The sequence below is a fragment of the Dipodomys merriami genome, unplaced genomic scaffold (genome assembly GCF_024711535.1).
Source record: "Dipodomys merriami isolate MVZ:Mamm:240054 unplaced genomic scaffold, mDipMer1.0.p SCAF_17, whole genome shotgun sequence".
NCBI lineage: Eukaryota > Metazoa > Chordata > Mammalia > Rodentia > Heteromyidae > Dipodomys > Dipodomys merriami.
The window spans coordinates 14,013,624-14,027,370 of record NW_027203048.1 but is presented as its reverse complement, the minus strand read 5'-3'; the positions used below and the strand labels follow the sequence as shown (position 1 = coordinate 14,027,370).

The 13,747-nt window shown below is 39.5% G+C and overlaps 1 protein-coding gene across 8 annotated transcripts in view; it reads right to left on the bottom strand.

The window, feature by feature from the left end:
* The window catches only part of Birc6 (baculoviral IAP repeat containing 6), a 212,273-nt gene that overhangs the window by 178,932 nt on the left and 19,594 nt on the right, over window positions 1–13,747 (bottom strand). For all 8 annotated transcript variants that reach the window (XR_011372505.1, XM_070025332.1, XM_070025333.1 and 5 more), the window contains exons 3-5: window positions 11,556–11,693; window positions 7,117–7,310; window positions 1,649–1,760 (exon numbers count right to left, since the gene is read on the bottom strand). Coding sequence is in view for 7 of the 8 variants with exons in the window: in XM_070025332.1 (XP_069881433.1) it covers window positions 1,649–1,760; window positions 7,117–7,310; window positions 11,556–11,693 (444 nt within the window). In the remaining variant the exon portion in view is untranslated. The remainder of the gene's footprint in view (window positions 1–1,648; window positions 1,761–7,116; window positions 7,311–11,555; window positions 11,694–13,747) is intronic.

Sequence of the window (13,747 nt, the reverse complement as noted above, 5' to 3'; positions counted from 1 at the left end):
CTTCAAACCACAATCCTCAGATCTTAACCTCCTGAGCAGCTAGGATTACAGGTGTAAGCCATCAGCACCCAACTCCAGTGAAGTTTTCTGTAACTCATTCTCATATCTTTTTAGCACACTCATCTTTACACTGTACACCTTCTTGCCCTATATAAGCTATGACCAGTTTTCTTCACTAATATTTACTTTATTAACAGAGATATAATTGCATCTATATCTCTGCAACATCTACATGTATGTCTTTATCAGCTCCTCATTACCAATGTTTACTTTGCAGTGTGTTATTTACAGTGCTACTTCTATAATTATATATGGTTAATTGTCTAAATCAATATTAAAATTTCAGGAGTAACTGCAAAGCTCATTTTACCTTCTAAAAGAAAGGTTCTTGGGGCTGGGAAGTTGGCTCAGTGGTAGAGTGCTTGCCTTGCATGCATGAGGCTCTGGGTTCGATTCCTCAGCACCACATAAGCAGAAAAGGACAGAAGTAGTGTTGTGGTTCAAGTGGTAGGGCACTAGCCTTGAACTGAAGAGCTGAGGGACAGCACCCAGGCCCAGAGTTCAGCCCCCACAACTGGCCAAAAAAAAAAAAAAAAAAAAAAGAAAAGAAAGGAAAAGAAAGAAAGAAAGGTTCTTTCACTGTAGCCCAAAATGGCCTCCAGCTCAAGATCCTCCAACCTCACCCCCTGAATGCTATGACTACAGTGTGTACTACCACACCTAGCAGCCTGTAAAACTATTGCTTGGGGGGTTTTTTGGAGGGGGGAATGGGAAGAGATTGAGTGTATATGCTAGTATAGGGGCTTATACTCAGAGCTGACTTGTTCATCCTAGAGCCAAGCATCTAGCCCAGCTTTTTTGTGATTAATTGGAGGTGAAGATGGACTTTTTCACATAGACTGTCTTAAATTAGTGATCCTGCTGTCTCAGCCTCCCCTAAGTAGCTAAGAATACAGACATGAGTCTCCAATGCCAAGCATGAAACTGATTTTATTAATCACCCTAAACATCTACTTCTACGTTACAAAAGCAGAGATCAAAAACTAAAAATAATGGTGGGCATCAGTGGCTTATGCCTATAATCCTAGCTACTCAGGAGGCTAAGATCTGAGAATCATAGTTCAAAGACAGGCTGGGCAGGAAAGTTCATTAGACTCCAATTAGACATCAAAAAGCCAGAAGTAGAGCTGTGGTTCAAGTGGTAGAGTGCCAGCCTTGAGTAGAAAAGCTAAGGGACAGTACCCAAGCTCTAGTTTAAGGCCCAGGACTAGCACCAAAAAAAAAAAAAAAAAAAAAAATTGAAAATCAACACCCATCCTAATAGATTACTTTCTAAAAAATCAAATATAGACTGTCAATTTGGTGCTAAAAGAACAATTCCTAATCTGAGAGAAAATAGTTAAACTTTAAGTTAGTTGTTAAAGCAATTTTTCTCCATTTATACACAATATAGCACACAGGAAATAGCTAGTGTGAATCCTAATCAATAGAGTAGGAAAAAGCAGAAGTCAAAGTACATGCGTACAAGCAAATAGGTAGGTAGAGTGCATGAAACAAGATTTTGAAAAAGCATTCAAATGCTGACAATTTAACTAAAGGTTATAGTAGTATACTAAACAAAACAAATAGGATTGATAATAACTTTTACCTGATGATAAAATCCAGCTTGAGCCATGGGATCTGGTTGTGCCCACCTATAGCCTACATGTGGCCATGAGGTAAATGTCTCCCGTCTGTTAGCTTCACTATACATCAAAGATCTACAAGTAAACATACTTTATGTAATAGAAGTTAGGCATCAAAGTAGAGTAAAATGTATGTTCTTATTGAATTATGAAAAATGGGTATTATCTAATGATCAAATCTAAATTTTTAACTAAAAATAATCACTTTTAAGAATTTCCCTTCAACAGAGAAGGGAAAAATCTGATTAGTGACTATAATTAACAAAAAATTCTGGGGTAGATTAATCAGTAAAGAATAATTAACAACCAGAAATTAAAACCTCAGGAAATAAAGAGGGAGCTATATGATTTCATCACATGCCAAGTTTTGCCAAATTAAATTACAACCAAATTAACAGGTATTTTTTTTTAGTGTATTGAGTAGCCTATTAACAGAAGTTTTGTTTTATTTTTCCCTAAGTCTATTGAGTAACTATTATCAAGGAGGATTTGGGTGTTTTGTTGTTTTGTTCTTGCTTTCATTGTCTAAGTGGAAAGCAGTTTTCTACTCTTTCTCCAAAGAAATTCTTCTCCAAAAAGGCCATACTTACTAGGTATCAATGAAAAACATGAATACCTGGCCAGGTGTGGCAGCACATACCTACAATTCCAGCATTCAGGAAAGGGAGGCAAGAGGATCATGAGTTCAAGACCAGCCTGAACTAATGAACAAGATTTTGTCTCCAAAAAAAAGTAAAAGTTGCCGGACACCAATGGCTCACGCCTGTAATCCTATCTACTCAGGAGGCTGAGATCTGAGGATCTTTCAAAGCCAGCCCAGGCAGGAAACTCCTTGAGACTCTTATCTCTAATTAACCACCAGAAAACTGAAAGTGGCACTGTGGCTCAAGTGGTAAAGTGCTAGCCTTAAACTGAAGAGCTGAGTGACAGCGCTCAAGCTCAGAGTTCAAGCCCCATGACGGACCAAAAAAGAAAAAGTAAAAGTTTCATCAACATATTCAAACTATAACTGAAAGGTGGTATTTTGAAAAAATAACAGCAAATTTAAGGAAATGTTAAAACAGACAGAAAAGTTTACTCTTCCTAAAACAAAAATGTAAAAACAGCAAGAGAAAAAAAAGAAAAAGTTATAAAGGTGATCAAAACAAGACCAGAAAAATAATTTTCTTAAACTATGCTTAAATCAATGAATACATGGGGCTGGGAAGGTGGCTCAGTGGTAGAGTGCTTGCCTTGCATGCATGAGGCCCTGGGTTCATTTCCTTAGCACCATATAAGCATAAAAAGCTGGAAGTAGCACTGTGGCTAAAGTGGTAGAGTGCTAACCTTGAGCTGAAGAACTGAGGGACAGTGTCCAGGCCAAGGGTTCAGGCCCATGACCGATCAAAAAAAAAAAAATTAATGAGTACATGACTTTCAATACTATTATAAGCATGGTTTACTCATACTTGCCTTCTTTCTTAAAGAAGGGTAGGGGACATTAATGGTGAAGACATTGCCTACCATTTGCACAAGCCCTGGGGTTAGTCCACAGAAGAGAAGGGGAAAACATTTGGAAGCTGGTAAACATTTCATTTACAGGTTCTATATGTCTTCAAAATCAATCGTAGAATAGAAAGTTTCACTCAGTTGTACCACCACTAGACTATTAACTCAAACTTTCAATAGTTCAAAGTCTTTATAAGGCTCCTAGGGCTGGGATGTAGCTCAGTGGCAAAGCGCTTGCCTAGCAAGTGCAACGTCCTGGGTTCAATCCCCAGTACCAAAAAAGAAAAAAAAGACAAAAAAAAGGCTCCTAGATCCATTTTTAAGGAAACAAACACCAAAAAGACCATACCAAAAATAGTCTCTGGGTACATTCACAAATACCACAAAACAATGGATTTACTATCTCATGAATGCATTGCCTAAGTATAAATTTACCACAGATTGCACTGGTTCCTTGTTTTTGTTGTTGTTGTTTTGTTTTGTTGGTCGTGGGGCTTGAACTCTGGGCTTGGGCGCTATCCCTCAGCTCTTCAGCTCAAGGCAAGCACTCTACCACTTGAGCCACAGCGCCACTTCTGGTTTTCCGGTGATTTATTGGAGATAAGAGTCTCATGGACTTTCCTGACCGGACTGGCTTTGAACCATGATCCTCAGATCTCAGTCTCCTGAGTAGCAGGGATTATAGGCATGAGCCACCAGTGCCTGGCTGATTCCTTGTTTTTGTTTATTTGCCAGTCCTAGGGTTTGAACTCAGGGCCTGAGCACTGTCACTGAGCTTCTTTTGCTCAAGGCTAGCTAGCATTCTACCACTTGAGCAACACCAACACTTCTGGCTTTTTCTGTTAAGGTGGTACTGAGGAATCAAACCCATGGCTTCCTGTATGCTAGTCAAGCACTCTACCACAAAGCCATATCCACTGATTTCTTTAGGGGGAAAAAATGCAATTGTTCACAACTTTCAAAGGCAATTTTATCATCTTTGAGATAGGCATTGCTCCCAGAAAGTAACCCCTGCCCTAATCATGTACTTTTAAATTTTCCTTCCCAAACATGCTTCCAAAGAATATTTTAATGGAAAGTCATAGCACTTAACACATGACAGATTACAAAAGAGTATTTTGCCCAAGAACAGAGATAATATTAATATATATTAATAATATTATTCAAGAATGAAAGTAACTTGTGGATAGGGATATGAAGGGGAAAATGGGAAGAACAAGGAAGAGGCAACATTTTCAAGAGGCATTGTATTCACATAACCTGACTTATAACTCTTTTATGTGACTACCTAATAAAAACAACATAATTTAAAAATAAGGCTAAACAAATGCAGCAATGATACTCACTAGACACTGTGTTGAAAATCAACTATACAACTTGTGGGTGTGGGGGAGAGGGGGAGTGGGAGAGTGAAGGAAGGAATGACAATGCCCAAAAAGACATGCACTCATGGAAATGGTGCTGTGGATCAAGTGGTAGAGCACTAGTGTTGAGCAAAAGAAGCTCAGGGACAGTGCCCAGGCCCTGAGTTCAAATCAAGCCCAGGACTGGGGAGGGAGGGAGGGAGAGGGCAGGGGCTTGAAATGTGGCTTGGTCGTAGAATGCTTGCCCTAGGTTCGATTCCTCAGCACCTCATAAACAGAAAAAGCTGGAAGAGGCACTGTGGCTCAAGTGGTAGAGTGCAGGCCTTAAGCAAAAAAACCTCAGGGACAGTGCCCAGACCTGGAGTTCAAATCCCAGGACTGCGGGGAAAAAAAAGGAAAAAAGGAGGGAAGGAAGGAGGGAGGGAGGGAGGGAAGGAGAGAGGAAGGGAAAGGGAAGAAGGAAAGCAGGGAGGAAGAGAGGGAGGGAGGGAGGGAGGGAGGGAAAGGGAAGAAGGAAAGAACGGAGGAAGAGAGGAAGGGAGGGAGGGAGGGAAGGAGGGAGGAAGGGAGAGAGGGAGGAAGGAAGGAAGGAAGGAAGGAAAGAAGGAAGGAAAGAAGGAAGGAAAGAAGGAAGGAAGGAACTTATTACCTAACTTATGAAATATAAAGGACTAAAAAAAAAAGGGATACAAAATTCTACCCAATTGCTAATACAATTAATACAAATAATATATGTACTAAAATGTTTAGCTAAGACAAAACAGGGTAACTGATGAATCAGTTTGTCAAAAGGTAAAGATAAATAATGTAAATCAAACAGTCATAATTAAAACAATGGATGTTAAAAACAAATTCATTCACTATTACATTTGCTACCATCAGGACACACTATAAATTCAAAGAAAGTTACAATTCCCATTAATGAAAATACCAAAGTGCAAAACGCTGCATGAAAAGACAAATGTGAACATCTAATCAAATATTATAGCCTTTAGTGCCAGGTATGATGGCATAGTGCTGTAATGCCAGCTATGAAGGAGATGGAAATGGGAGGATTCCATTTACAGCCCAGTCCAGGAAAGACCCTATCTCAAACAAGTCAGAACTGGTAGTACACATCTACAATACCAGCTAGAAGAGAAACAGGAAGATTTCAGCCAGAGGCCAGCCTGGAAAAACTACATACGACCCTATATGAAAACTAAAGCAAAAAGGGACTGGTATATCTCAAGTGGTATGAGAACAATCCCCAGTAACTCACACACACACTAGTACCACCACCACCATAGTTTTATATTTCAGTGTTGCATTTCTATAATGTTTAATAAGAATCTAATGTCATTTCAACTAGCACATACTCTACCACTTAAACCAAACATGCATACCTTGTAGTGTTGGTTTCTTTTACAATAGAACCTTGCATTTTTCCCCAGGTGGTTTAAACTGCCACATCAGCATTTTATTGGCTAAGATGTGATATTGCTAACAGTAATCTCCAATTAATCATCAAAAAAGTCAGTCGGGGGCTGGGAAGATGGCTCAGTGGTAGAGTGCTTGCCTTGCATGCATGAGACCCTGGGTTCGAGTCTTCAGCACCACATAAGCAGAAAAGGCCAGAAGTGGCACTGTGGCTCAAGTGGTAGAGCACTAGCCTGGAGCTGAAGAGCTAAGGGACAGCGCCCAGGCCCAGAGTTAGTTCAGTTCCCACAACCAACCAAAAACTAGTCAGAAGTAAAGCTATGACTCAAGTGGCCGAGTACCATCCCTGAAACAAAAAGTCTGGGGTCAGAGGCTAGGCTCTGAGTTCAAGTCCAGGACCAGAAGGAAGAAAAACAAGCAAATTAAAAAATCTTTGCCTGGCACTAGTAGCTCATATTTGTAACCCTATCTACTCCGGAGGCTGAGATCTGAGGATCATGGTTCAAAGCCAGCCTGGGCAGGAAAGTCCATGAAACTCTTATCTCAAAAAAGCCAGAATTAGAGCTGTGGCTCAAGTGGTAGAGCACTGGACTTGAGCTAAAAAGCTCAGGGACAGCACCAGGCCCAAATTTTAAGCCCTAGGATTCTCTCTCTCCCTTCTCTTTCTTTCTTTCTCTCTCTCTCTCTTTCTCGCACGCACGCGCACACACACACACACACACACACTCACACACACACACACACACACACACACACACACACACACACACACACACACACACACACACACACACACACACACACACACACACACACACACACACACACACCTTAATGCAAAATTACCATAACTGACTTTTTTATTAGAAGAATTACCACTTTCTCCATGTTCACATTTACATACAGTTTTTTAATGTCAGGTCACAATGGTCATCAATGGTAAAGTAATTCTTAGACACTAAATAATTGTAGACATTTCCTCAAATATTACTAACCAAGGAATAAACTACATTTTTCAAAATAAAGCTCAGTATTTTGATACAAATGAGAATCTAGTTTTTAAATTTTAAAAGTCATAATCAAGTATTATAATTTTTGGCTGATCTAAAAACTAATAACTGAATCTCACTGTCACCTCTATATATAAGCAAGGATCATACCTGTCTACAGAACGGCCTGGCCCCACTCCAAGTTCTGGACGTGCACTAGGTAAGAGGTAAGACAATCTGTCCATCACTGAGGACGCCACAGGTAAGGCAGCAACATTTTGATTTATTTTCTTGAGTTCATTTACAATGGCACTGGCAATGGACTTCAACACATGATGCGGAAGATGAAATGTAACTGTGGCCCACTGAAAGAAAATAGGACCATAAGCAAAGGAAAATGTATTCAACATTTTTACCCCAAATTATAACTCAACCCATTAATAATAAGTATTTATACCTTTAAATCAGTTATCTCATTAGTTTACCATTTATACCAAGACTTGGCATTAAATTAAAAATGAAACTTCTTGGTCAGGCTCATGCCTGTAATCCTAGCTACTCAGGAGGCTAAGATCTGAGGATCACAGTTCAAAGCCAGCCCAGGCAGGAAAGTCAGTGAGACTCTTATCTACAATTAACATCCACTTAAAAACTGGAAGTGGTGCTATGGCTCAAGTGGCAGAGTGCTAGCCTTGAGCACAAAAGCTCAGGGACAGCACCCAGGCCCTGGGTTCAAGCCCTACCACTGACAAAAGGAAAGAAAAGAAAAAGAAACATCTTACTGGAAAAAGTCAAGTCAGCAAAGCAAAAAAGTAGTAGTATATATGCTGAGCACAGGTGGCTCACCCCTGTACTTCTAGCTACTCCAGAGCAATTAACCACTTAAAAAAAAAAAAAATGGAGCTGTGGCTCAAGAGATAGAGCACTAACCTTGAGCAAAAGCAGCTCAGGGATAGCACCTAAGAGACACACACACACACACACACACACACACACACACACACACACACACTATATATATATATATATATATATATATATAGCCTTTTGTTGTTGTTGGGTCTTGGGCACTATGTCCCTGCGCTCTTCAGCTCAAGGCAAGCGCTCTACCACTTGAGCCACAGGGCCACTTCCCGTTTTCTAGTGGTTTATTGAAGATAAGAGTCACAGACTTTCGTGCCCCAGCTGGCTTTGAATCACGATCCTCAGATCTCAGCCTCCTGAGTAGCTAGGATTACAGGCATGAGCCACCAGTGGCCAGCTATAAATTGCTTTTTAATGTTGTCTTTAAGTAACACAGTTCTGTTCCTAAACAGTAGTACAGTGACTATATTTTGGAAAGTTAATATTACCTGGAATGAAACATTGTGTGTTTCCCTTTTATAAAGCAAAGGAAAAACCACCTTAATTTGTAAAAAGGAAGACGGCATCTGACTAATTACAATTATTATCTTTTTGTTGCATGAATATTCAAATACGTATAAAAAGTATGTGTGCACTTGCTGAGTAAACCAAAAGAATAACTGTGACAGTTTTTAAATCATTGTGTCTCAGCTTCTAACCTATACTTTAATTCTCTGTTCTGTCACATTGAGGCTAGTACAAGTTATATTTCTGCTTTGTCAGTTTCCTGGTTGTGGTTCTGCCAACAGGAAAACCAGAAAATATGACAGAAAAAGACTCCTCACTATTGCCATTACTAGTCACTGTTGCCAGCACTGTTTAAAGCAATACTGTAGTGGCAGCAGTACTACCATCAAGCATTCAACATCTCTTCAGATATATAACTCCTGGTTCCACAACCATCTTCCATGCTCCTAAAGGATCAGCTGGAGAGCAACCTTGAGTTACATGGGAGTATATTTTCTAAACTTCTAGAGTTTAAAAACTCCAATTTCTTTCTCTGCTCCTCCAGACCAAAATGAGAGCTGCTTCCATACAGATACCATTTCTGCGACCTTATATTCCCATTTTGCTTTGTCAGTTCTCAAATACCTGTTAAATGTATTTCTTACAATAAATTGTCTGAAATTAATAGTTGCTGCCTTCCTAAACAGAATCTTACCAGAATTATAGGCTAATAAAATTGTAAAGCTAATATTCAACACAAATACTAGGAATGCAAAATGATTTACAAGAATTGATATAGAAAAATAACCAAAGATATGTTCAAAATAAAATGTGCTGCAAAAAAAAAACTGCAAATGCAAAAAATGTATTTTAGGAAAATATCTTTGGGGCTGGGAAGGTAGCTCAGTGGTAGAGTGCATGCCTTGCAAGCACTCTTTTACAATCTTTTACAATTCTATCTATATGAAAACTTTCTATAGATTATATTTAAAATTTAGAAAAAAATATGAGAAATTAATGAAGGACTTTGTTCAAAGAAGCCTTTTTTCCAAAACACTTTCTAATCTTGCCCAAAAAAAAATCCATTTTAGCCAGGCACCAATGGCTTACACCTGTAATCTTAGCTACTCCGAAGTCTGAGATCTGATGATCACAGTTCAAAGCCAGCATGAGCAGGAAAGTGTGAGATTCTTGTCTCTAATAAACCACCAGCATGAGCAGGAAAGTGTGAGACTCTTATCTCCAATAAACCACCAGAAAACGGGAAGTGGCGCTGTGGCTCCAGTGGTAGAGTGCTAGCCTTGAGCTGAAGAGCTGAGGGACAGCGCCCAGGTCCAGAGTTCAAGCCCCATGACCAAAACAAAAACAAACAAACAAACAAAAATAAATTTTAAAGAGAGCAATGGGCAATGGGCAATGGGCAAGTAATGCACATCTGCAGTTACAGATGTACAGAGGTGCTGTACAGAGGTTGCTGAAGGCTTAAGAGTTAAAAGTCAGGCTTGGGAAGATGGCTCAGTGGTAGAGTGTTTGCTTCACATGCATGAGGCCCTGGGTTCAATTCCTTAGCACCACATAAGCAGAACAGGCCGGAAGTGGTGCTGTGGCTCAAGTGGAAGAGCACTAGCCTTGAGCTGAAGAGCTGAGGGACAGCGCCAAGGCCCAGAGTTCAGGGCCCACAAATGACAAAAAAAGAAAAAAGAAAAAAAAAGAAAAGTCAACCTACGATGTAGAATGAGATCCCGTCTCAAACAAACAAAACAAAATAAAGCAAAACAAAAATCTGGAAGCCAGTGACTCACACCTATAATCCTAGCTACTCAGGAGGCTGAAATCTGAGGACTGCAGTTCAAAGCCAGCCTGGGCAAAAAAGTCCATAGTTCAAAGTGGAAGAGCACTAGCCTTCAGCAAGAGAGCTCAGAGACAGTGCCCAGGCCCTGAGTTCAAGCCCCACTACCAACCAAAAAAAAAAAAAAGCCAGGCCCAATTTCCAAAACCATATTCCATATTTATCTAAACTTGGAACTTTACAAGCCTCTTTCATCTGTCTCTTAAGCAACACTAAGCCATCAGACTGACATCACAGAAGCCTTAGGAACATAATAAGCCAAACAGTTCAAATGAACTAAAGTTAAACTTCAATAAAAAAATAATTTTATATGCCAGGAGTTGATAGCTCACTCCTGTAATCCTAGGCCAAAATCTGAGAATCAAGGTTGGAAGCCAACCTGGGCAGAAAAGTCTGTGACACTCTTATCTGATTAACCAGCAAAAAACTCCAAGCGGAGGTATAGCACCAGTCATGAGCTAAAGATATTAAAAATAATAATAATTATATAAAAGACAAGGGAGAGATACCAGACTTAAGTTCAAGTTCAAATGCACACACACACACACACACACACACACACACACACACACACACACACACACACACACACACACACACACACACACACAATCAGCCAGGTACTGGTAGCTCATTTATATTATCATAGCTACTCAGGAGTCAGGAGAATGAGAACTGAGGTTCACCATTTGAAGCCAGCCCAGGAAGGAAAGTCTTTCAGACTGTTATCACCACTAAACTACCAAAAAAGTTGTAAGTACAGCTGTGGCTCAAGCGGTAGAGCATTAGCATTGAGCAAAAAAGCTCAAGGAGGGGGGGAGGATGGGATGGGAAGGGGAAACAAAGGAGGAGGCTACAATGCTTGATAAGAAATGTACTCATGGGCTGGGAAAGTGGCTCAGTGGTAGAGCACTTGCCTTGCATGCCTGAGGCCCTGGGTTCGATTCCTCAGCACCACATAAGCAAAAAGAAAAAAGCTGGAAGTGGTGCTGTGGCTCAAGTGGTAGAGCGCTAGCCTTGAGCTGAAGAGCTGAGGGACAGCGTGCAGGCCCAGAGTTCAGGCCCCAGGACCGGACCCAAAAAAAAAAAAAAAAAAAAAAAAAAGAAATATACTCATTATCTTGTCCATGTAATTGTAACCCCTCTGTACAGTATTTTCACAATTAAAAAAAAAAAAGCTCAAGGACAGCACGCAAGTCAAGTTCAAGCCCCAGGACTGGCAAATAATAATAATATTAATCATAGTAACAGTAACAATAATAATCAACTTCGAGATTCTTTAATAGCACATTGTTTCTTAAAAGAGAAAAATCTACAATCAGAATCTTTCTATAGGAAAGTTGGTAAAGTAAAATGATACAAGTTTTTGTTCTTTTATAACTCACAAAGATAATTTTTTTCAATTTCTTACCTTAGCAACTTTGTGATTTGCTGCAGTCTCATGAGATGTATTTTTTAAACCATCTTTGAGCTGTGTTATGAACAAATCATAACCTTCTGTACTAGAAATATCTACCTTTTCTAAACATGCTGATAAGAGTTGTTGAGCCTAAATAAAAAAGATGTTCACAAAAAATTAAACATAATAAATCGTATTTAAATTCAGATCCTAATTCAGATATTGTAGTTTGTCACTATATAAACTTACTAGCTTTTACTTTTATAAAGCTAATTAATTGATAATTGAAAGGACTATTACACAACTACATCAGACAAAGTAATTATTCAGTGTTGTACCACATATTAAAATTTCCTAATTATAAACAAAATCAATACAGAAAACTGGATCAACAGAACATAAATGAAATAACTAAAACTGTAAAGAGATAAATGTAAAGTCTTCCAATGAGCTTCAAGTATTCAAACTATACTTGACATTCAGCAATTAACATAAAAAAGTCTTCTGCAATATTATTCACATAATTTGATAGGAACTATTAACACAAATACACAGCTGATATAAGATAAAGAATATATCTACACTCATTAAACCCAGTTTAGGACCCTACTTTAGGAAAATCAGTAACAAGTAAATGAATATTTACAAGGAATATTATGTGAACAACACTTGGAATTTTGCAAGGTAACCAGGAAAATAGCAGTAGCTACTTTTGTAACAACAAGCAAAATGGAAGAGAAAGTAGAAGACAGCTACAACCTACCATTTATTTCCAGTACATACAGCAGGAAAATATCCTGACTTGAGACTTACTTAACAAGTTTTCAAGTGCTTTGTAAGGAAGGAGTAACAATGCCCAAGAAACTGTACTCACTACATGACTTATGTAAAAGTAACCTCTGAACAATTCCTTAATAATAACAACAAATTTTAACATAATTTTAAAATAGTAATAGTAACAGCTGAGAACCCATGGCTCATGCCTATAATCCCAGCTACTAGGGAAGCTGAGATCTGAGATTCTCAATTAAAAGGTAGCTCAGACAGGACAAATGATGGTCTTTAATCTCCAACTAAAATAATCTCCACAAAAAAGTTAGAAGTGGAGCTGTGGCTCAAATGGTAGAGCATTAGCCTTGAGCAATAAACCTAAGAGACAGCACCCAAAAAAGTTCAAATCTGGGGCTGGGAAGGTGGCTCAGTGGTAGAGTGCTTGCCTTGCATGCATAAGGCCCTGGGTTCAATTCCTCAGCACCACCTAAGCAGAAAAAGCCAGAAATAGAGCTATGACTCTAGTGGAAGAGCACAAGCCTTGAGCTGAAGAGCTGAGAGACAGCGCCCAGACCCAGAGTTCAGGCCCCATGACCCAAAAAAAAAAAAAAAAAAAAAAAAAAAAGTTCAAGTCTTAGTACTAGCACAAAAAAAAAAAAAAAAAAAAAAAAAAAAAGAAAGAAAGAAACTACACCTCTCACCTCTTTATCTGTCTTTCAGCTTGGTATGGACAATGAACTAAATTCTATCCAATGGGATAAATACAAGAAAGGGTAAAGGTTAGGGGAGATGAATAAAAGACAGAAAGAAAACAAGAACAAATGAGATAGAGAAGTGTAAAAAAGAAAGATGCCTTTTTCCCTCTCTTCCTTTCTCTGCAAATTGGGAAATGGTTAGACACCTTTTCTGGGCCCTGGTGGCTTACGCCTGTAATCCAGCTACTTGGGAGGCTGATATCTGAGGATCATGGTTCCACATCCACCCATGCAGGAAAGTCTGTGAGACTCTTATTTCCAATTAACCACCAGAAAAACAGAAGTAGAACTGTGGCTCAAGTAGTAAAGCACTAGCCTTGAGCAAAAAAGCTAAGGGACAGTGCCCAGGCCCTGAGTTCAAGATCCATGACCAACCTGGGGGAGAGGGGACACAGGGTGTGGAATAGCTATTAAACCTAATAGCTAACAGCTACCACAGCTAATCCAAGTTAGGGGGGGCTGGGAAAGTGGCTCAGTGGTAGAGCGCTTGCCTTGTGTGCATGAGGCCCTGGGTTCAATTCCCCAGCACCACATAAGCAAAAAGAAAAAAAGCCGGAAGTGCCGCTGTGGCTCAAGTGGTAGAGCGCTAACCTTGAGCTGAAGAGCTGAGGGACAGCGCCCAGGCCCAGAGTTCAGGCCCCACGACGGGACCCAAAAAAAACAAAAAAAAACAAAAAA